This window comes from Mesoplodon mirus (assembly GCF_964341445.2).
Source record: "Mesoplodon mirus genome assembly, chromosome: 15".
NCBI classification, from domain to species: domain Eukaryota; kingdom Metazoa; phylum Chordata; class Mammalia; order Artiodactyla; family Ziphiidae; genus Mesoplodon; species Mesoplodon mirus.
This window is the reverse complement of record NC_138991.1, coordinates 85,548,313-85,571,670: the sequence shown is the minus strand read 5'-3', so window position 1 is coordinate 85,571,670 and position 23,358 is coordinate 85,548,313. Positions and strand designations below refer to the sequence as shown.

The 23,358-nt window shown below is 51.3% G+C and overlaps 1 protein-coding gene across 1 annotated transcript; it reads left to right on the top strand.

Annotated features, from left to right (window-relative positions):
- Positions 1–947: 947 nt before the first annotated feature.
- Positions 948–23,253, top strand: EIF3B (eukaryotic translation initiation factor 3 subunit B). The gene is made up of 19 exons (XM_082600461.1): positions 948–1,858; positions 5,916–6,108; positions 7,956–8,075; positions 8,390–8,447; positions 8,642–8,770; positions 9,159–9,316; positions 10,140–10,271; positions 10,354–10,420; positions 10,811–10,857; positions 11,869–12,079; positions 13,949–14,021; positions 14,877–14,999; positions 16,468–16,546; positions 17,286–17,424; positions 19,359–19,484; positions 19,986–20,063; positions 20,428–20,536; positions 21,007–21,125; positions 21,844–23,253. The coding sequence occupies exons 1-18, from the start codon at positions 1,444–1,446 to the stop codon at positions 21,108–21,110; spliced, it is 2,361 nt and encodes a 786-aa protein (XP_082456587.1). The 5' UTR covers positions 948–1,443; the 3' UTR covers positions 21,111–21,125; positions 21,844–23,253.
- Positions 23,254–23,358: the final 105 nt, after the last annotated feature.

Below are 23,358 nucleotides of genomic sequence, written 5' to 3'. Positions count from 1 at the left end.
TAACTTTGACAGCCAGGAAAATTAGTTTGCCTTTGGGAAGCTGGTCCACGGGCCACGCACATAAAACGGGCTTCCCCTCATTTTACAGGTGGGGAAACTGAGGCAGAGAGACCAAGGGGCCTACCCACAGTTACAAAGCTGAAAGGAAGACGGGGAGGATTCAAACCTAGAGGTAGGCAACCTAAGAACCCTGGTTCTTTTCTTTTTTCTTATCCACTGTGGTAAAATATACCCAACATTCCATTTACAACTTTATCCATTTTTCAGTGTAGAGTCCAGAGGCATTAAGTACATTCACAGTGTTGTGCAACCGTTACCCACTATCCGTCTTCCCAAGCCGAAACTCTGTCCCCATTAAATCCTAACTCCCATTCCCCCTCCGCCAGCAGCCACTGCGTTCCTTTTTAGGAAGATTAAAGCATTTACACTGAGCGGTGGCCCTCATGCTCGGCAAAAAACAAAATACAAACACCGAATACCTTCCGGAAGGAGCAAAGCCAAGCCAGAGTCGCTGCGCCCCTGCGGCTCAGGTACTGCGGCACCTGTGAGCGCGGGCCACGCGGGCCACGCCTTCCCGCCCTGCCCCCGTGGCTGGTCACACGCCTCTCCTCGCGCCCGCGGCTGGCCCCGCCCCCCCGCCCCCGTGACCGGCACGCTCGCGCGTCTCGGGGCGGAAGCCCGCGCGGGCCGAACCACCGTGACCATCAGAATGGGGAAAGGCGGAATTACAGCCGCCGCGGTGAGCTTGGGCGTAAGTGATTAAAGCAACTCTCATTCATTTTTGTATTGCGCCAGGCAGTCGTCCCTCTAGTAGCCTTAGCCTCCTCCGGCTCTCCAGGAATTCCGTTTGTGTTTTGGAATCGCCCATTCTTTTGCCCAGTCAGTAGAGGAGTCTAAAAGCCGACATGTGGAGGGGGAACTTAGTAACGTAAGTTGAAATATTTGGTGAAAGGCTAAGATACCCTAACCAAAATAGTTTGTTGAACTTACAGTTTCCTCTAGTATCAATTTTTAAGTAAATGATATTTTCACGCACTTCCGTGTACTGAGATGATTTCTGGTACCTCCCTACGGCTTCACAAATAGTTTATTCCTTTACCGCGGGGCCCGACGGGAAAAGGAAGGGAGCGGCTGCCATGTTGGAGGAACCATCTGTTACTTTAGATAGGGTGGCCTAGTTCCTAAACAGTTTGTAGATTGATCGAAGCAAGTGCGGTGATTAGAGTGGAGCACGCACTTGTCACAGGGGCGCTGTCGGAATCGCTGGTGGGCACATTTCTGCCCTGTGAGCATTTCTGGGCGCGCGGGGCTGCAGCAAGGCGCGGGCGCCCCCCTATCCCTTTGGGCGCCCCGCCGCACGCACATGGCCCGGCTGTAGGCGCGCGGTGCGGCCCGGGAGAGTCGGAAGCGCGGCGAGGCCCGGCGAGGCGGTAGCGAAGGGCCATGCAGGACGCGGAGAACGTGGCGGCGCCAGAGGCGGCCGAGCAGCGGGCCGAGACCGGGCAGCAGCAGCCGACCGCCGAGCCGCCGCCGGGAGAGGAGCCGGCGCGGCCCGGCGCGCAGGAGGCGTCGGACGGCGAGGACGAGGAGGCTGGGCCGGGGCCTGATGTGCCGGCCGAGCCTGCGGCGGACGGGGAGGAGAAGGCCGACTCGACCCACGGCGTGTCCCCTCCGCCACCCGAGGATCCCCCCACCCCGGCCGCGGGCGAGGCCCCGGCGGGGCAGGCGCGGGACGCTGCGTCCGAGACCGGGTCCGAGGGATCGGGCGGGGAGCCGGGAGGCGCGGCGGAGAACGGCGGCGCGGACGAGCCCTCCTTCAGCGACCCCGAGGACTTTGTGGAGGACGTGACCGAGGAAGGTGAGGTGGCGGGGCCGGTCTGCGCCGAAGTTCCCGATCCTCGAACGCGGGAGGGGTGCTTGCTCTCTGCCTGTCGCCCCCACGTAGGGAAGGTTTCCGTGAGCGCCTGGATCTTGTGTTCTCCAAAACAAGAGGAGGGCAGGGTGGAGACAACTTGGGGAACCAGCCACTGGCACTGCAGCCTGGACGGCGTGCACGCGGGAGCCGTGGTCGAGTGTGCAGCGGTGTGGCCATTAGGGTCGAGCCGAGCTGGACACTCCATGTGCTGCACGGTCTCGGGTGACAGTTCTTCGTCTGCAGTCTGGGTACCCCGAGTGACCCGCCAGACTTGTCAGAGGCCTGAGGCTGACTCGGTGCCGACTCCTTAGGGGTGGATGGACGCTGTCCCTCGGGAGTGGGGAGAACAGGGTGGCCAAGCTGGGTTCCTTTGCCCCCGCTGTCCCACAGCAGCGTCTACCCCCAGAGAGTTCCTTAGGAAGACAGTTTGAGGCCGGCTCTGCCCGTTTCCTGTTTGCGTCTCTCTTTTCCTAAGACTGTAGGCATACCATCATCCTTCTGTTGGCAAATAATTTTCTCGAGTTGTAGGATTGATTATCGCTTACTTTATCTTACTTTGCCTTACTTTTTGCCTTGGTTCGATTTACATGCATTATTTCTGCTTTTTGCCTCAGAGAGCCTGTCTCCTAAGGTGACTTCTGATGATGGCTGATCTCATTTGTTTTTATGTTTCTTTTTAGCCATTTTATTTTTCCAGGCTGGGAACACATAAGTGGATTCCTCTGCATATTGACCACCTTATAATAAAATGGGAAAAATGAATTAGACACCATAGAGGTAGCCAACTATACAACAGGAAAATAAGATGTTACCACTTAAAGTTAGTTTTTTTGGGGATGTGTCTGATCACTCTGAGAATGAGTCAGAATGATAAAGGATATCACCTAAAATGAAAAAGAAGGTTTAAAGAACCAACACAGAGTTGTTTGACTTTGAAAGATAATTTTATTTATTTTTAAAATTTTTATCAAATACTGTTGGTTTTTTTTCCTTCCAGTTTTACTGAGGTGTAATTGATGTACAGCACTGTATAAGTTTGAAGTGTACTGCATAATGATTTGACTTATTTGAAACATAATTTTAAAGGGCTACCTGTTATCGTCACTGTTGTCTTATACTTTATTTCATGAGACAAAAAACATTTCAGCATGGAAAGCAGGAAAGGCTCCACAAGCTAGTGAGGACTTGGGAGCCACTCATCCAGTCAAAGTCCTTCACCTGTAAGAAAATGTGTTCCTTGTGGAGTAGGTTGCTGGGAATTGACAGAGAGGTTGTGTTTCTGGGCTCACCGTGCCCTTTCCCCTGCCCCGCAGCCTAGACCAGTGTTCTTCTTACCACACCAATTTATCTTCTATTTTAAAATTTGAGTTTTGATTTTAAAGCCTATTTTGAGCCCTTAGGTATTTATTCACAACTGATTTTTTTTTAAGCATTATTTGAGCACACCTAATTTACACAAGATTTCTAGTATGTGACTTCTGATGTGTGACAGGGGATACTGACCTTAGCACAGGCCATCCAGGCTAGGTGACTGCTGGGAGGGCCTTTGGAAGCCCTTGTGATCCTGATATTTTGCCAGAGTGACCTGTGAGGCTCCTGGTCCTAAAGAACAAACACTGAGCAAGCTGTCAGTTTTCTTGAGGTTACTAGCTCACATTGTTTTCTGGTACATGAGAACTGCCCTGTGGGGTCAGAAAGTGATGCTCAAGATGCTGGTTCTTTTGAAAATGGCCTGAGTCTCATGACGAGCCCTCTCGTAGGTGCCACAGCCCCAGTGCCGATGTCTTGCCTCCTTCCTCTTTGAGACAGGTGAACTCTCACACAGTTGCATCTTTTTTTTTTTTAATTAATTTATTTTATTTTTGGCTGCGTTGGGTCTCCGTTGCGTGCGGGCTTTCTCTAGTTTGGCGAGCGGGGGCTGCCCTTCGTTGCAGTGCGCGGGCTTCTCATTGCGGTGGCTCCTCTTGTTGCGGAGCACGGGCTGTAGGTGCACAGGCTTCAGTAGTTGTGGCACGCGGGCTCAGTAGTTGTGGCTCACGGGTTCTAGAGCGCAGGCTCAGTAGTTGTGGTGCACAGGCTTAGTGGCTCCGCGGCATGTGGGATCTTCCCAGACTAGGGCTCGAACCTGTGTCCCCTGCATTGTCAGGTGGATTCTCAACCTCTGGGCCACCAGGGAAGCCTGCTCAGTTGCACCTTAATCAGTTTAATTTTTCAACTGCCTTTGGTGCTTAGCCAAGCAAATATGTGATAATGGTTTTAACTAAGTGTCTTCTTTGCTACTTAGTCTTGAGAACTGTTTCTTTCTTTATTCCCTGTAGTCAGAGTGGGAACCTGACTGTGTGGGCTGGTAATGATGAAGGAAATGTGTTTCTTCTTGTGTGTTACTATGCTTATTCCCTTAAGTGTGTGTGGGTGGGTTCTTATAAACCAGATACAGTTTGTATAAAAGCTGAGCTTTTTATGTTTGTAAATTTGGATCAGGCTTAACAGGCCTTGTAATTGTTTGGTAAGTCAGCTTTAAAAGTAACCCAAGGATTTGACATCAGTCTCTGTAGGGAAGATGCAATGACCTTATCTGCCTCTTTTCTTCTTTTTCCTTTTTGCTTGGCTTCAATTTAACACACAAGTGAAGAAAATTCATCTTAAGTTTTGAAAATGAAATACAACAAAGAATATTTTCTGACATGTGTCCTATATAGCATGTTGAAATACTTGAGTATAGTGCAGAAATTAGAGTGATAATTAGGTTCCAGAACACATAGATACCTGAGTAACAAGCCATTGTTCTTCAGCTGTTGTTTAAAAATTACCTTGTACACTCATTTTGCCTGTACAGACAGTCCCCAAGTTGTGATGGTTTGAATTACGATGGTATGTAGGTGGGTTTATCAGGAAGTAACTCCATTGTAAATCAGGACGGTCTGTATTACCAGTGTAGTTTCGTGTGATGAGTATGCTTTGATGGCAGCCTTAAAGATGGCTTTCTGTTCTAGCTCCAAACACGGAGCCTTGTAACCTTATAGCTTTCTAGACAAGCTGGCTAACTAATTGGGATTAGGATTCGTACAGAATTTGTGTTAAAAAGAGGAGGATTTGCTTTTTTCCGTCTGATACTCCATTTGCCCTCCGAGAGCCCATCTGCAGCAGCCAGTCCAGCATGTCTGTCGGCGCTGGGGCGTTAGGGTCAAAAGGACTCCAAGCCTGAGACAGGCCTCGGATAAGATTGCAGCGGGCAGCCCCCAGATGACATTGAATCGCCCGGAAAACAGTAGGCCTCCAGTTGGCTTCCCAGACCTGTTTGCACTGATTCCTCTGTGTTTCTTTTTCCTAGTTCGTTTTACACCTATCTTTTCTTCTTTTTGTCTTACTCTTGCTGACCATTTTATGGAAATGAAGCGATTCTGAGAAGTTTGAACACTTAAGATTTGGGTTCTTTGATCTTAATTTTAAAAGCGGGTGGCATGGACATAATAGGTTTTGAGCTTTGGCCTGAAGTTATGAGAATAAGGTGATGTTTATTGTGTTCCAAGCACTTTTCTAAGCATTTACAATTTAATGTCTAAATGGCTGGCGTCTCCCAGTGGTACTGTGAGGTATTTCGTCGAACTGGAGACACCCTCGTCTGTAAGATGCATCACTGTTTGCTCGCTTTCATGAGCTTCTCTAGCCTGTAGTCACCTGGTTGAAGTGCCAGTCTCAGTCCCGTGTTGTTTGCAAACGAGGCTGTTTTACGTAAAGAATACAGGGTGATGAGTTTGTTCTGTTGTAAACTGAAGACAGTGCCTGGTGATCTTGACTGTCAGTGGGAGTGTAAAGAGTTACAATGTTTCTAATTCTTTCAAGTTTAAATTTTGAGTTAAGCCAGGGCTCTGATTTCTTTTGCTCACAGTGAAAGCATTTAGATGATTCACTTTGCTTTTTGGAAACTTGTTCAGTGTGCTAACCTAGTGCATTAACATGGTCAAAAAAAAGTCATTCGACAAATCTTTCACTTGTACAGAATTACTGGGAGATATACTCAAAGATCGGCCACAGGAAGCAGATGGAATCGATTCCGTGATTGTGGTCGACAATGTTCCTCAAGTGGGACCTGACCGTCTGGAGAAACTCAAAAACGTCATCCATAAGATCTTTTCCAAGTTTGGGAAAATCACAAATGATTTTTATCCAGAGGAGGATGGAAGGACAAAAGGGTGAGTCATGTTCTCCAGCACGGAAGTGTCACTTGTGTTTTCTTGGTAGCTGACAGACACCGTGAAGATGGTCGTGTGCTCAGGAGCTCACTGTGAATGCGGGAGCATGGCCTCACTTTGGCCACATTTATCCAGGCCGCCCACTGCTCTGTGGAGCAGTGATTTAGTCCTTGGGGTCACTGGAGGGAGGGAGAAGGAGATGCAGTGTGGTTCTTGAATTAGGTATTGTAAGGTGGCTGCTATGCTTTTAAGAAATCAGACCTTGATCTCTTCGTCACTGAACAGTTATTGACACAATATACATCCTGGGTAAAGGGACCAACAGATCTGAAAGTTGGCGAGATTTCAGGAAAATTTGACATGGTATTTTATTGATTCTAAGATGTGCTTTTTTCCCACATTTATCATCTCTGAAATGGAGATACTTCTTAGAATCTAGGGGACATTGTGTCATTCCATAGTAACTTTTTTGTGGCATCACCTAAAATATTGTATCTTTTGTTTATTTTAAATTTTATTTATTTCTTTATTTATCTTTGGCTGCGTTGGGTCTTCGTTGCTGCGCGCGGGCTTTCTCTAGTTGCAGTGAGCAGGGGCTACTCTTCGTTGCAGCGCACGGGCTTCTTATTGCGGTGGCTTCTCTTGGTGAATAGCACGGGCTCTAGGCACGTGGGCTCAGGAGTTGTGGCTCATGGGCTCTAGAGCGCAGTCTCAGTAGTTGTGGCGCATGGGCTTAGCTGCTCCACGGCATGTGAGATCTTCCCGGAACAGGGCTCGAACCCATGTCCTCCGCATTGGCAGGCGGATTCTTAACCAGTGCACCACCAGGGAAGTCCCTGTATCTTTTAAAAATGGTAGCATGAGGTATGTGTCTTGCAGTTTGCTTTTTAAGTTCAATATTAGGTTTTTTGTGTTGGTAAGTGTAATTCTAGTTCCTTCCTTGTAAATGCTCTGTGCTCTGTCATGTCATATGACAGTTTGTCTGCCTTCCTGTTCATTGACAGTGTTTGGAACAGCCGAGTGCCTGTCCTCTTCTGAGCACAAGAGAGGGTTTGGGCTGCATGAAGTGTCCCTCTTCAGTGCCACTGGCCAATCCCAGATTATGCCTGAGTGTCGTTACCAGTTTACACTCGACCAGCAGTGATGAAAGTTCTGTTTGTTGCTCCCCAAACTTATCAGACTTTCACCATTAAAATTTCATAAAAATACCAGCCTCTGGGTACAAGCAAAATTGTCTTTTATGGGACAGGAATGAGAAGGTGGTATAAACTTAATTTTTTTTAATTTCAAATTTTGGAAACTACCTAGAATAGTTTTAATTTCTTAAAAAATTATCACATGCAGGCAGTGCTTCATACTTTTTCTATTTCAGGAACTAGGTGGAAGGATAACCTTTTGTTAAGCAGTTGCTTGTGTTACTTTTGTTATGATGAAACATCCTCTGAGAGCCTTTGTAATTTTGCCTGTAATACATAGTATTAGACTACCCGTGTTTTTTAAACAGTGTTGTTGAAAGGTACATGACACAGAGTAAAATTGGAGAGTCCTAAAGGGTACAATTTCATAAGTTTTGGTGTATGTATACACCCATAAAACCATTACCAAAGTCAAGGTAATGAACATTTTGGTTAATTAGCTTTTCTATAATTTCTGATCGTGTACTTAGAGACTTTGAATCTTTGCTAGGATTTTGTCCATGTTTAGAACTGTTCTCCGGGACACGGCAGGAAGACAGGTCTTGGATACTCACGGTGGATACGAGCCCTGTGGAGGTCTGGGTGTGTTGAACGTGCCCTGCCTGATCTTCACGTCTGCACTTGTGCAAGTTGCCCTCTTTCTCAATTCAGGTATATTTTCCTGGAATATGCATCCCCTGCCCACGCTTTGGATGCTGTGAAAAATGCCGACGGCTACAAGCTCGACAAGCAGCACACATTCAGAGTCAACCTCTTCACCGATTTTGACAAGTGAGTTCTGACTCAGCCCAGGAGAACCTGGGCATTTTCCTGAGTGTGAATGGCCAGCCGTTTCTGCCCCGGGGGGCAGTGGGTGCTTAGTGGCCTTTTAGGTAGCTGCATTCTCCCATCAGACCACTGCAGGACCCTGTCACATCCCTGGCTAGTAGCACCCCCTGACCACCAGCATCCCCTCACCGGTTATGACCCATCAAAACCTTGTCCTTTCCCTCTGCGCGGGGTGGGGGGGGCAGGGGTGCAGTACTGCCTGGGGTTGAGAACCACTCAGCCTTGTGGTAATCAGCATCGTGTTGCTCCTCTTCCAGGTACATGACTATCAGTGATGAATGGGATATTCCAGAGAAACAACCTTTCAAAGACCTGGTATGTTGTATAAAATCTGTACGTAATTGGAAGAAATGGTGGCTAGTCTCTGGGCTTGAAGTGATGTATTCCTCAGGAGTTAAAGCTGCTGACTGAACTGGTCAAATCTCTTAAGAGCAACAGTTATGAATAAGTATTCTTTGGTTAAAATTAATGAAATGTATTATATCCCTTGCCTTTGGTTCTGTGTCTAGGGAAACTTACGTTATTGGCTTGAAGAGGCAGAATGCAGAGATCAGTACAGCGTGATATTTGAGAGTGGAGACCGCACTTCCATATTCTGGAATGACGTGAAGGATCCGGTCTCCATTGAAGAGAGAGCGGTGGGTATTTGCTGCCGTGTGGGGACTTACCTCGTGTTTCCTTGATGAAGAGGAGCTTGGTGGGAATTCCCTGGCGGTCCAGTGGTTAGGACTCGCGCTTTCACTGCCAAGGGCCCGAGTTGGATCCCTGGTCAGGGAACTAAGATCCCAAAAGCCGCACTGCAAAAGAAAAGAGGAGCTTGGTATAAGAGCAGGTGGAGTGTCCCGTGCTTTGAGGTTACGCCTCTGAGAACAACTTTTATTCTTCCAGCTTTGAAAGGCGCCCTAAGAAGTGGATAGGCTTCTTGTGTTTTTAGCTAAAAGCTTGAGGAGTATACTTGTTGTAGACCTTGGACTCTTTGTGTTCGGCTTTTTGTTGTGTTAATATCGGCACTGATTTTTTCCACAGAGATGGACAGAGACGTATGTGCGTTGGTCTCCTAAGGGCACCTACCTGGCGACCTTTCATCAGCGAGGCATTGCTCTTTGGGGGGGAGAGAAATTCAAACAAATTCAGAGATTCAGCCACCAAGGGGTTCAGCTTATCGACTTCTCACCTTGTGAAAGGTAAGCTGTTCGAAAACTTCAAATGGAGTCATGCCAGCCTTCTATGGATAATTTTTTAAAGCTTAATTTTGCAGTAATTTTAAAGTTAAAATAGAAACATTATAGGAAGTGTCCAAAGGACTCCTGTGTGCTCTTTACCGTGATTCTCCAGTTAATATTTTGTTGCATTTGCTTTATTGTTTCCTTTCTCCACACATATGCATAAACTACATCATCTTGCATAGGGACTTGAGTATCTGCTGACTTTGGTATCGACCGCAGGGGGGCCTGGAACCAGTCCTCTGTGGATACTGCACGTGACCATCTGTTCTCTTTACCTTGTTGTCTTAATTGAAATCCAAGGAAGAGAAAGTATGAATCCCACATCTCTCATTCCGCTCGTGCACGCAGCCAACTTTTGTTTGTAATCTGTTGGATCATTCCTTGTCCTGATTTTATCAGGGAAACATTTTTTTTTTAACACCTTTATTGGAGTATAATTGCTTTACTCAGGGAAACATTTTGAGGTGACCCTTGGAGCACCCTGGTGCCGAGCGGGACTGAGTGGTCTGTGCCACAGTGGTTCTGCTCCGTGTTTCGAGTGGGGTGTCCAGGCGGGAGGACATGGTCAGGGGAGCCTGGAGTTTGGAGAAGGTGCTGCTTACACGGGTCTTGGCTGCTGTTCTGGCAGCCTCGCTTGTGCCTGGAGTCGCCTTCTGGAGCGGAAGCTCGGCCACGTCCACTGCAGCGTGGACAGGTCCTCGCCACACCCACACAACTGCGACCTTCACGTGAGAGGAGGTGGAAGCGTGCAGGAGATGAGTAGGTGTCTCCTCTGTTGCAGGTACCTGGTGACTTTTAGCCCCCTGATGGACACTCAGGATGACCCTCAGGCCATCATCATCTGGGACATCCTTACCGGGCAGAAGAAGAGAGGTTTTCACTGTGAAAGCTCAGCCCATTGGCCTATTTTTAAGTAAGTGGACCCATGGTAGCCAGTGGTGCCCTCTTTGTGGCCTTTTCTTCATCGATGAGTCTGGCACTTTTCTTCTTTGTAGGTGGAGCCATGATGGTAAATTCTTTGCCAGAATGACACTCGATACTCTCAGTATCTATGAAACTCCTGTAAGTGATTTATTTGATTATCTGAACGTGAGCTGCCCCGTCAGTTGCTTGTCAGCTCCAGTAGCTGCTGGAGGATGCAGTGCTTTCCCTTAATTTGTGGTGCAGCCAGAAGGGAAAGAGACTAGTTCTGTGCCTTTCAGTTGCTCGGGTCCTGGATTTGGGTCTTTAATCTGCCAGCCCCTGCGTCTGCTGCTGCAGGGGGTTAAGGATGGGAGTTGGTGAAATGGGCTCTGGAAATGTGTACTTTGCTGCTATGGGTGAATTGTTCCATTGTGGATCTGTCACCCTCTGCTTACACTGCTCCCTCGGCAAGCTCACATTGTAAAAGACTGTATGTACCACTGAGACATTGGCATGGTTTAACTCCACTGTAACCTTGTTTTTCCACAGTCTATGGGTCTTTTGGATAAGAAGAGCTTGAAGATCTCTGGCATAAAGTAAGCGAATCTCTTAGCATGTGGTTTTTGCCTCCCTCCTGTAGCACTTGGCTCCTACACAGTTGGAGAAAACGCTGGTGCTTGTCACCCTAGCACCAGGGTGTCACAGCAGGCTGTGCCTGCCACCGCGCACTGTGTGTTAGTGGCCCCCGTCAGCATTCCCCGTTCCTGCACGTAGGGGCATCTTGAGGGTCTGCTTCCTTTCGTGTTTCTGCCTTGGAACCAGAGACTTGGGGGCGCAGTCTTTGAGGAAGAGGGGTCTCCACTTAGTTGAAAGTCTCTGTGTCTCTCTGGTGGTCTGTGCCATGGGGTTTGCGTGGCCTCAGTGAACTGCAGCTGGTTTTCTCTGTCAATGAGGAGGCACGTTTTTATTTACCTGAAATCTCTGGGGGCAGTGAAGTATCAGCAGTGCAAGGACATTCACGCTTATTATTTTTATGTTTACATTGTTGGACAAAACGATGGCTTATAATTAAAACTGGTAATTAATTCTCAGTAAAAATGCAAAGGTAAAGGTACTCTTCACAGATAGGAATTCATGGATTGTTTGTTACAGCACTTTTTAGGGTAATTTTTGCAGTAGAGAGAATTGCCCTAATTCTTCTTTGATCCTCTTACATTTTTTGATTTGGGGTTTTCCCCCTTGAGCCCCTTAATGAATCTTCAGAACTCAGGTAGCTGGGTCCATCAGCCTACGGTTTATTTTACTTGCCTTGTGGTTAGGAGTTTGAGTGGGGTTTCAGGGCTTGGGGATTGACTCTTGTGACCCCTGTGCAACAGTGGGTGGTACTCTCAGCACGCCTCCCTCTCCTCGATGGCGCCGTGTGTCTAGCAAAGCCCCCGAGTTGTTCTGGGGTCGGAGCCCACGGTAGTGAGCGCTGGCTGCTACTAGTGGTCTTGGGGTACACGCGCCACCGCTGAGCTTTTACACAGAGAATGAGGTCTCTTGTTCTCTGCTCTTAGCACTTCTTAGCCAGTCCTTGTAAGCATTTCATTTTCTTTGTTCTGCAGAGACTTCTCCTGGTCTCCCGGTGGTAACATAATAGCCTTTTGGGTGCCTGAAGATAAGGATATTCCAGCCAGGGTAACCCTGATGCAGCTTCCTACCAGACAAGAGATCAGAGTTAGGAATCTATTTAATGTTGTGGATTGCAAGCTACATTGGCAGAAAAATGGAGATTACTTGTGTGTTAAAGTAGATAGGACTCCAAAAGGTACCCAGGTAAGTGGATGCCAGTGGGCAGGGGGCAGGGGTCATTCCTTCTACAGCTCAGTTCTGTTCTGGGTGTGTTAATGGATTTTTTGGTTCAAACTCATGACTTATTTTCACACCCACTTGACACCGAAAGTTAGCTGTTGTGTCATAGCTAGAGGTATCATATTCCAGCTGAGGAGTGTAATGTTTTTCTATAAAACTTTGAGTGGGTGATAACATTCATGTAGTCTAGAGTTTACATAGGTTAGCGTTCACAGGAGAACACAGGTAAATCTCTAGGCACCCACCTTCCTTCTCTGAAGGAGTTAAAATGAGTAGGTTGTTTTCTTTTTTTTTTTTTTTTTTTTTTTTTTTGGTACGCGGGCCACTCACTGTTGTGGCCTCTCCCGTTGTGGAGCACAGGCTCCGGCCGCGCAGGCTCAGTGGCCATGGCTCACGGGCCCAGCTGCTCCGCGGCATGTGGGATCCTCCCGGACCGGGGCACGAACCCACGTCCCCTGCATCGGCAGGCGGACTCTCAACCACTGCGCCACCAGGGAAGCCCAGGTTGTTTTCTTTTAAACACAGGGTAGCATGCTTGACACAGTTCTGCATCCAGACTTTCTGTTGGTTTGCATCAGTTAATATTTAACTTATCCAAAAAATTGCGTGATTTTTTCCTTCTAATGGAAATATTCCTCTTCCTTTTACCAAAAAAAAACAGTTCTCTTAACTGTACAGTTACTGGACTTTATTGCATTCACACAGTTGTACAGGTTACTGCTGTCTTAATTCCAGAACATTTCCATCACCCCCAAAAGGAACTCCACACCCATCAGCAGTCGCCGCCACTCCTGACATCCTCTAATCTGCTTTCTTGCTTCCTGTCTCTCTGGATTTCCCTATTTTGGACATTTCCTATGAATGGAGTCATACGCTCTAGGGCCTTTTGTATCTGGCTTCCTTCACTGAACATTTGTTCAAGGCTCATCCAGGTTGTACCATGTACCCGTCCCTCATTGTATCTGTGGCTGAGCGGCGTTCGTTGAATTGTACCATGTCTGTCCATTTAGCTGCTGGTGGACACTTGGGTAGTCGCCGCCATCTGGCTGTTGTGAGCTCCACAGCGCCCACTTTTTACATGAGTGCCTCTTGAAACGCGCTGCGGGACGTTCTGCTGCTTTGAAGTAGTCGGATCAGTCCTGGGCAGGGGACCTGTATGGCACCACAGCTGCAGTGTGCATTCTTGGACCTGTCTGTGCTTGAGACGACCCTTAGGGCAGGTCTTGAACAGAATCTGGGCTGGGGGCGGTGGGATCCATTTGTTCTCCGGAGACTGTACCAGTTTCTACCTCCGTCAGCTTTTTTTTTTTTTTTTTAAATAAACTTATTTATTTAGGCTGCGTTGGGTCTTCATTGCTGCGCACAGGCTTTCTCTAGTTGTGGCGAGCGGGGGCTACTCTTCACTGCAGTGCGCGGGCTTCTCATTGCGGTGGCTTCTCTTGTTGCGGAGCATAGGCTCTAGACATGTGGGCTTTAGTAGTTGCGGCACACAGGCTCAGTAGTTGTGGCTCGCGGGCTCTAGAGCGCAGGCTCAGTAGTTGTGGCACACGGGCTTAGTTGCTCCGCGGCATGTGGGATCTTCCCGGACCAGGGCTCGAACCTGTGTCCCCTGCATGGGCAGGCGGATTCTTAACCACTGTGCCACCAGGGAAGTCCCCCTCCGTCAGCTTTAGAGAATTCTTGTTTCATCATTTTAATCACTACGGATATTCATACGTCTTTGCCAGGTGTATATGTTTCATCTTTCATTAAATTCTTAAGTTGTCCTTTTTGTCTTCCTCATGCTTTCAGTTTCCAGAATGTTACCCCCCTCCTTTTCTTTTTTTTACACAGGGTGTTGTCACAAATTTTGAAATTTTCCGAATGAGAGAAAAACAGGTGCCCGTCGATGTGGTCGAAATGAAAGGCAAGTCCCGTCGTCCTTGTCCTGTGGTTGAGGTCACCTGAGTGTTGTCACACGTACCCTTAAAGCTTCTGTGTGAATTCATGGCCCGGGTAGGATGGCCGAGGCTCGGAACCCTAATGCACAGTGAACAGCACCTGGCTCTGGGTTACAAAGCATGCGTGTGTTTAGGGTGTTCTTTGTCCTTTCCAACTTCCGTCTCTTAGCTTCTCCAGTTGCCAAGTGAAGTGATGCCTCCTGTTTTTCCACACCACGCGATCTGCTTATATGGCAGAGGAACAGGGGTTCTCACCATTCTCCACACTTGGGAGAGCGTGTGAAGGGCAGGCTTCCATCACATGCCCGGTGACGGCAGCCGGAGGACATGGGCTCTTATGTGTGGGAGTTCTCAGTTTAATAGAGGTGTTTTGTCTTTTTGGTGGGTTTCTTTGGACTCATGGAAACTTCAGATGCTATGTTTCTGTCTTTAGGTGGAAAATTTAGCCTGTATTTTCTGTTTTGCTGGGGAGAGGAGATGGGGAAGGGGGTGAAGTGGCCGCGCTGCCTGGGTAGAGGCGCGTGAGCCCTTGCGTCCGGGGCCGCTGCGAGGAGGGTGAGGAGGGTTCGTCCACAGGCTTCACTGCACCTGGCCTGCCGCTCCCTGCCGCTGCGGCAGGACGTGATGGGGGACGCAAGGTGGTGTCCCTGCTGGCCGGGCGGCTCCACACAGGTGCAGCGTGCTGCCTTTGCTTCTGTGCTGCTCTCTGGCCCTTTGAATGAATTTAAGAATTTGGGGCATTTCTCTGGTTGGGTATTAACTGGTTAGGAATGTTCTGTTCCTAAGTGACCAAAAGGAGCTCACCCTTCTTCCGGTCTTAGAAACCATCATAGCCTTCGCCTGGGAGCCGAACGGGAGTAAGTTCGCTGTGCTGCACGGGGAGGCTCCTCGGATATCGGTGTCTTTCTACCACGTGAAGAGCAACGGCAAGATCGAGCTCATCAGTAAGTAGGCGGCTCGCGCCCCGGCTCTCGGGACGGAGCTCGGTCGTTGCTCCGCGGAGGGCGCTCGGCGGGACAGGCACGGAGGTCACGTGGGCTGGTGGCGGTGCTGACGGCCCCCGAGGGAGTCAGTGCAAAGGATGGGCCTTCTCCGCGCCCCCGCGGGGCCCTGTACCTTGCTGTTCCGAAGTCCTGCCCGCTCTGGGCCTGGGGTCACATGCCCGCCCTCGGTCTGCTCCGCCTGGAAGCCCTGTCCCCCCAGGACAGGCTCCTGGCCCAGCCTGGACGCCACCGGGGCCCCCACTCCTCACTCTCCTGTCCTGCGGCCTTAGTGCCGAGCACGAGGCGGGTCCTCGTTCGCTGCTTCAGCGTTTCTCTCTGTGAGGACTGAGGTGGGAGACCCCTTGCACCCGCCTCCAGGGTGAGGCGCCGTCAGGCTGTGCTCGCCCCACGCTCCCCAAAGCTCACCCAGGGCTTCTTGCCACAAAGGCAGGGGGGTCGTCCCGGTACCTGACAGGGACTGCTGTGCCCTGGGAAGAGCTCTTCCCGAGATGTTTCTGTAAGAAATCAGGCTCACTCCCTGAGGTTGAGCAGTATTTGTGGTAGAATCATTGTGTGGTGTTACCAGTTGGCTGCCTGTCACAAAATTGGCTGTGTTATTAATTCCCTTCGTTATGAAAGGGAGATGGGGCAGCTGAAGCCGTCATGGTCCCCCGTTACCAAGTAGGTCATAGAAGAGCGAGTACACGAGCGCTGCTGCCTTCCGAGTGCCCCGCTCCCCCGCCCCCCGTGAAGGGTCCGTGTCGGGGTCGCCGCGCGCACGCCCGGCCTCCTCCCTCGTGGTGGGGGCTGTAGAGCACACCTGCCAACGGCGTTCTCTCTCCTTTGTCTTGGTCCTGCCGCCCCCGCCCAGGGTGACTGCCTCGCCAGCCTGTCCCCCCTCCGTGCTCTGCTCCTCCCTCCTGAGTGACGGGACCCCCAGGGCGAGGACCTGGCCCTAGCCCTTCAGGAAGTGAGTGGCTTGGAGAGATGACGGAGTTAGTTTCTGTTAGTTAAAAAGGTGTGTGAGTCACTAGAAGAGTGGAGTTTTAGGCTTTTTGGGTCGCACATCTCTTTGAGAATCTGATGAAAACTATGGATTTGTCACCCTGGTGTTGGGTCCCTGTAATAACACTAACCGTAAGTGGAGTCTTTCGTTCAGTTACATTGTCAAGTACGTTGTTTTGAACGTAAAATGTTATTTAAGATAGTATTGCAGCTTCAGAATCCCCCCTGCCCCCTCTTTTTTTTACCTGGGTCCTAATTTGAGGTGTACTTCTGGTGATTCTCTGACCTTGTTTTCACAGGTAGCAAACAGGTGTGGTACCTCCGTAGAGCTGTGGTGTATACACCTGTGGGGGGCAGCGAGAGCCCACTGCTGGTCCTTCCGTCTCTGCTGCAGGCTGACCTCTGACACTTTCTTTCCTTTCAGAGATGTTTGATAAACAGCAGGCCAACACCATCTTCTGGAGCCCCCAAGGACAGTTCGTTGTGTTGGCTGGTCTGCGGAGGTGGGTTTCTGTCTGATGCTGTGGGCTTTGGTTGTGGGCTGTGCAGAGACCCTGGCCCCGGGCCTGCACCCTGGTTCTGAAGGTAGCGATGCTGGCTCTGCACAGATGCAGTGGACAGGTTCTCCCACAAAAGGGTCTGCCCAGTTTGGGTGAAGCGTGTGGTGTCTCCATCCTGCTCCCCAGACGCAGGCCAAGACCAGGCAGATTAAAACAGCCTGCCCGCAGGCGCTTTCACCGCGGGCCTGGAGAACAGGTCTGCGTGGTTATGCAGGACCTCTTGCTGGCGATCCCGTTACCATGTTGTAAGATCCGTGTCTCCTTGGAGGCAGGGTGTTCAGTCAGGCCGTGAGCCCATCGTGTCCTCTGGTTGGTGTGACCACGAGGACCTGGGCGTTACCCTCGCTCACTCCCCGCTTAGTTGCTGTTTTCAGCAGGACGTGTGCAGTACCTGCCTCCGAGCCAGCAGGACACCCCGTCTCACCATAGGTGCATCTTGCTGTGGCTTTGGAGGCTTGGCCTCTGAGATAATCACAGCAGACACTACGGTGCTCGTGTGCCCTGTACATCTTCAGTCACAGCCTCCTTGCGAGGTCATCGCTGTGATTATTTCCACGTCGGTGATGAGGTGGTGGTTAGGGGACCCCAGACTCCCGAGTCTGGCCTGTACCCTCACCCTGGAGCTGGGGGTGGGCACACACATGGCTCCTGGAGAAGGCCCACCGTGCTGTCTGTTCCCCAGTATGAACGGCGCCTTGGCCTTCGTTGACACTTCGGACTGTACGGTCATGAATATCGCGGAACACTACATGGCCTCCGACGTCGAGTGGGATCCGACCGGGCGCTATGTCATCACCTCCGTGTCCTGGTGGAGCCACAAGGTACAGGGACCCGGGGAGCCTCGGTGCCATGTGGGCTGGGCCGTGGGGGGACCTCTTCCGCCGTGGGGGAGCGCACGGAGCGTGGCATCGCATCACCTCCCCTCCTGCGTCTCGTCCCAGCGGGCGATGCGGTTTATCCGCTTGAGCTCCCGGGCCCGGCCCAGGCTGCCCAGAGTCCCTCTCCCCAGAGCCCCGAGGGCAGCCAGCCTTCTCCACGAACAGGGTGGCACTGCTTCGTCTCTCTTCCGAAGTTAGAGCGCGTCTTAGTCGCTCCAGTCGGAGCCCTGGCCGCCCACATCTGCCGCTGCAGCCAGAGGGCTTGTAGAGGGAATCAGGTGGTCCAGCTTCCTGACTCAGCACCCACCCACTGCACTGCGGGACCAAACCAGCTGCTCACCGCGCGGCTCCCCAGTGGAGGGCGGGTCTCTTCTGGTTTGCACATGTTTTCCCAGCACAGCATTTCCCTCTTGAGGGGTTCCTGCTTCGGACCGTCAGGACTTGGTCGCCCAGCCCGTTAGGTCCTCTGTGCAGCGGCCTCTGACAGCACAGCCTTTGGCTGTGCATGTTTCCCAAGCGGAGGCCCCGCTGACCCCGAGCGCCCGTGCTTGCTCCCGCCTTGTGGCCTTTGCGTGCGTCCCCTCCCTGGAATGTCGTTCACGTGGGCGCTGTGCTTCCTGCCATTCAGGTGTCGCCAAGCGCGCATCCGCAGAGGCTCCCCTCCCCACCTGGTCCCTGCGTCCTCTCACCCCGCTGTATGTTTTCATGGTGCTCAGCGATATGCACTCACCTTAGCCGTTGTTACGAGTTCCTTGTCCCCTTTTCCCGCTGGCATGGAACTTTGCAAGGACAAGGGCCTTTTCTCCTGTTCTGAGCTGTGTTCCCAGCATCTGAAACTGCTCAGCCTTCAGTCAGGACTTGCTGTCTGAATTGGGCTGTGAGAAAACGTTTGCCGTTTCTGTTTTTAACTTCTTGAAAAGATGATCATCTCTGTCTTTAGCAAAAGATTTGAGGGTGTGTCAGTGGAGGTAGAAACAGGATTCTGTGATCGCAGGAGCAGGTGTGGCACCGCCAGTGAGCGGGCTTCTCGGCCTGGGGCCTCCCTGAAAGGGCATGAAGCTGTGTCTGTGCACAGGCACTTTTCTGGGGAGAGGACCCATTTCCTCTGGGTCTCAGGAGAGATGCATAGCCTGAGAAATTTGTGGAGCTCAGAATTTGTGTCCGTACAAATCACGCTCTGTAGTGTCTTGCTCACAAGTTCAGTATTCTCACACTGGTGGTAAAACTTGCCGAGGACCCCGCTTTGTCTTTACTGACTATTTTTATTGATTGAGGTATTGACAGTTGAACCAGCTGGTGCATGTTTACAGACCAATTAGGGCAATTCTGTTTAACAAAGTGATGAAGCTTTAGGAACATGGGCTTTGCAAATGTCACTGGAAACAGTGTCTTGAGTAATAATCCTTGCATTCGGATCAGGACATGTTGACCATGCCCGTGTCTAGTCTGTTCAGAGGTCACCTCAGTGAGGCCTACCCTGACACTTTACAATGCTTTTAGACGGCTGACCACGCGGTGTTAACTGTTCCCTGGGTGCTGGTCTGCAGCAGGAGTTCAGCAGAGTGTAGATTGTGGCACTGCTTCCTTTATCCAGCTGAACCGTGTTTGGTGACGTGGTTGCTTTCTGCTCTGGCACACGTGCTTTGTTAGCCCTGTTCCTAGCTGCTGCACAGGCTGCACCCTCCAGTCAGGTACATGATTTCAGGCGTCTCCCAAGTACCAACAACGTTGTTTGGCAAATTACCGGCTCTCAAACGGCTGTTGAACACGTAATGGTTAATTCTGTCACTTCTGTCCACACTAAGGATTCCGGGGCCTCTGCCTCCTGGTGTGACCTGGCGAGGGGCCAGCTCAGTGAGGCCTCTGCTCTCTTCCAGGTGGACAATGCCTACTGGCTGTGGACTTTCCAAGGCCGCCTTCTGCAGAAGAACAGCAAAGACCGCTTCTGCCAGCTGCTGTGGAGGCCTCGGCCCCCCACCCTCCTGAGCCAGGATCAGGTCAAGGTCCGGTTGTCCTCATCAGGTGTAGGGACGTGGGAGCGACTGACACTGAAAGAAGCAGCTGCTGCTTCCTGTTACCGTTAGGGTGATAACGAGTACGGGGGACCCTGTGAGGAGGTGCAGAACAGCTCAAGAGCCGAAGGGAAAAGAGGCATTTCAGAGCGGAAACTTAGATGTTCAGGTTAAGGCCACGTCGGTACCATTCCAGGGAGTTTGCACGAACTTGGGGGGGGATGAACAAGGTGGCAGGGGCAATAAAAAGTCCTGCTGGGATTTACATAGTTATGGAGAAACACGCTGAGGTATCAGGACAGAGCTGAGGGCGCGTGTAAACCCCAGGGAAGGAGGACAGGCCGCTGACGTACGGACACTGCGTTTGAGCGCTCTCGGAGGCCGTGCCTTGCTCATCGTTGAGGAAGTCATTCCACGTTGGCAGCTCTGAGGATTACATTTGTGGTTCTTGCTTTGAATGTGTAAATCCTGAGTGACTTGTCTTTGTTTCAGCAAATTAAAAAGGATCTGAAGAAATACTCCAAGATCTTTGAACAGAAGGACCGTTTGAGCCAATCCAAAGCCTCAAAGGTTAGCCTTGTCCCCAGGCCTGAGGGAGGTGCCAAGGACCGTCCCCTCATGGCAGAGAAGGCCAGTGCCAGGCCATGGGGACAGACTGGCGGGGGCGGCTCTGTGCCGCTGGGGCCCGACTGTGGCCCTCGGGTGGCTGGCTTTTCAGACATGGAAGGCGGGTGGTACGGGCCACGTTAGAGGCAGAAGGCGGCGAGCAAAGGTCCCACCTTTCCTGCCCCAAGAGTGTCTATATAGAGTCCTTACGTCATCCCGCCAGGTGGGCCTGCTGCTGACCGTGTTTTCATTTTCACTTGGGTTGAGCAAAATTATGACAGTGATGAGAGTTGTTAGTTCTGTAAGTTCTCCGCAACTCTACCCACAGGAATTAGTGGAGAGAAGACGAACCATGATGGAAGATTTCCGAAAATACCGGAAAATGGCTCAAGAACTCTATATGGAGCAGAAAAACGCACGGCTAGAATTGCGAGGAGGTAACTTTGTTAGCCAAAGATACACTTTTCAAAGCGTATGGTTAAAGTGTTTTTCCTTTTTTTCATCTTAATTTCCCAGAGTTTTCAGAAAACATCAAGTGTTGCCTAAAGATTCTTAAAAAGAATCTTTCAAAGAAGACTGTGGCTTGCGGTATCTTAGTTCCCTGCCCAGGGATCGAACCCAGGCCCTGGCAGTGAGGGCACCGAGTCCTGAACAATGGACGCCAGGGAGTTCTCTCTTTAAAAGTATCTTAAAGGGAATCTTTAAAAGACTCTTGAAAAAAGAACTGAGAGTTTCTTGCCGCCTGTAGGTCAAGGCCATAGTCCTTTCTTTGCAGGGGACCTTGCTGTGTTCACATTGGCCTCTTGGCGGGTGCGGGACGCGCGCACGCACGTGTGTGTGTGTGTTGCACAAGTTTTCGCCCCACATCTGCACACGGTGTGACACGCACCCCCGCCGCCCCCTGCAGGTGTGGACACTGACGAGCTGGACAGCAACGTGGACGACTGGGAGGAGGAGACCATCGAGTTTTTTGTCACCGAAGAAATTATTCCTCTTGGAAACCAGGAGTGATCCGGGAACACTGTGGTGAGCCTTGAGACAGGGAGCATGCAGCATCCTGTTTGCGCTTCCTTCCTGTCCTGTTCTCCGCAAGTCAGAAGGCAGCTCGTGTAAGGCGCTGAGTGAAGCCCAGTTTCTGGTACTCAGGGTTAGCCACGTCCTTGCCTGTGAGCTGTGAGGGGTCCAGTGCAGACCCTGGGTGTCCGGAGCCTTGCATCTGAGAGCTCTGGGCCTCAGGCTCCTGTAAAATCCAGCAGGCCTTGGCCATGGGTGAGAGGAGGGCCAGGGCAGGCACTGGTGGTTGATGCCTGGGGAAGAGGAGGGGGACTTTGCTGGGAGAAGGCCTCGGGGTGTCCAGCATAAAGGTGGGCCTCACCAGCCACAGCGCCTGTTCTGGTCCGTCCCTGGTTGGTCTGAGACAGGAGCCTCCAAAACCCCATCAGGTGCAGCGGAACACAGGCTTCAATAACAGAAAAGACATGTTGGCCCTGGACCTCAGAGCGGACGTGTGTTGCTGGGAGAGGAGGTCTGGGGCTCCGTGGGCCTCGGTGTCAGGCCGTGCTGCCTCCGCGGCAGGGAGAGCAGGGCTGGGGGCTCCCCATCCAGGCTCCTGCTGCTCATCTGCAGGCGTCAGGCCGGCGTGCTCCCTCCTGCTTCCTAAGGACGTGTGCCGCGCACTCACCACGCGTGCTCGCCTGGGGCCAGGGCCGCTGTTGACCGACCTGATGTAGTTCCCTTCTTACAGGACAGCGAGCGGACTGTGTCCCCTTGTTGCAGCGTCGCCGTGTGTTGTGCTGGAACCGAGGTCATCCTTTTGCGGAAAGCCTGCCCACTCCTGACTTTTCACCTGCGCTTTCTCTCGCCCGGGCTGTGGCTGCGCCTGGGACTCGCCGTCTCCACACGTCGCTGTGCCTTTCAGCCCCCGTCCCCAGGGTGGGGGGGGTTGCCGGCGCTGCTCTCAGTTTTCTCTCGCTGGGTTTCTAATCGCACCGAAGACTGGGCCCTGCCTCACGCGGCCAGCGCCGTCCACAGCCGCGCGGGGTCCCTCCAGGGCTCCCCGGCCGCCGGCAGGGAAGCCGCTTGGGGCGCCGGCGCGTCCCCCGCCATTCAGGTTGTGACAGGTTCTCTCAACAGGCTGAACGCGGAAATAAAAGCAAACCTATATGAAAAAGCTGTCTTTCTCCTGTCTTTGAACGTAGGTAGCGGCCTTGACCTTCATGCTTCTCCCGTCTGCCACAGTAGCAGCCGCCGCTGGGCTCAGCGCGTCCCGCGCTGCGCTCGAGAGGCACAGAGGGGCCGTCAGCCTCCCTCGGGGTTTCCTTCTGCTTGGCAGCTGAGCTTTGAAAAGTGATGCGTCAGCCCAAACACAGTTTCTTCTTTTTCAATTTTTTGTTTCCTGTGCTTGTCAGTTCACCTGATGAGAAAGAACCCTTTAGCCTTTTCCTCAGTTACACAGGTTTGAAGACTTACATTGACAGTTGTCACTTTAGCCACCAGTAGGTGGTCCTGTTTGAATATTTAACTCTTTCCCCCCGCGGAGGAGGGGGTGAGCAGATCCAGGTAACTCAGCTCGTTTTCACCTGCAGTGTCCTGCTGCCCTCGGTGCCTTGTGAAACGGCAGCTTCTTCCACCTCTCTTTCTCTCCTGGAACCTGAAGCTTAGTTTAAAAAAGCAGCGAAGCACGGAACAGGTGCACTTGGAGCTCACAGCTGTGACCTCTGTGTACAGTGGACAGACCTAAGACGACCTTGTGGGGCAGGAGACAGGCAAATGTCTGCCCCCGCAGCTCAGCCGGCTGGTGCGAAGCAGCCCCCGACCGGCAGCGTCCCCGCTACCTGGCCTCCCGTGTGAGCCGGCACTTCGTGCTCTTCCTCTCTGGGGCCTGGGCTTTCTCGACGGCCCCTCGTCCTGCCGTGTAGCTCATCCTCACGCCCCCTCGGCGTCACAGCAATTCCTGTTTCCTTTCACGTTCTTTAAACTTCACCGTGTCGAGACCTAGTTTTTTCTAATTTCATGGCACTAAGAAGGAAAAGGCACATGGTTCTATCCCATTAACAGATTTTTAACAGAGCTTTTGAAAGATTAACTTTTCACTGTTTTAAACTGGCTAGTTGTAACTTTTACATAGTTTGTGAATAAAAATTTCTTAAGCAATCGTGCTTGCTTTACCTCTCTTTTTCTGTGAACTGGGCGTCCCAGGGCCGGCCCTCTGTAGAAGAATTTCTCCACCCACCCTTTGGGGGGTGCAGAGTGTCCCCAG

Excerpts from the sequence above, each read along its gene's own strand:
- EIF3B (XM_082600461.1), top strand. The coding sequence starts at position 1,444 with ATGCAGGACGCGGAGAACGTGGCGGCGCCAGAGGCGGCCGAGCAGCGG. Across the intron at positions 16,547-17,285 it reads GTGTTGGCTGGTCTGCGGAG|TATGAACGGCGCCTTGGCCT; the intron begins GTGGGTTTCTGT and ends TCTGTTCCCCAG. Across the intron at positions 17,425-19,358 it reads TGTCCTGGTGGAGCCACAAG|GTGGACAATGCCTACTGGCT; the intron begins GTACAGGGACCC and ends GCTCTCTTCCAG.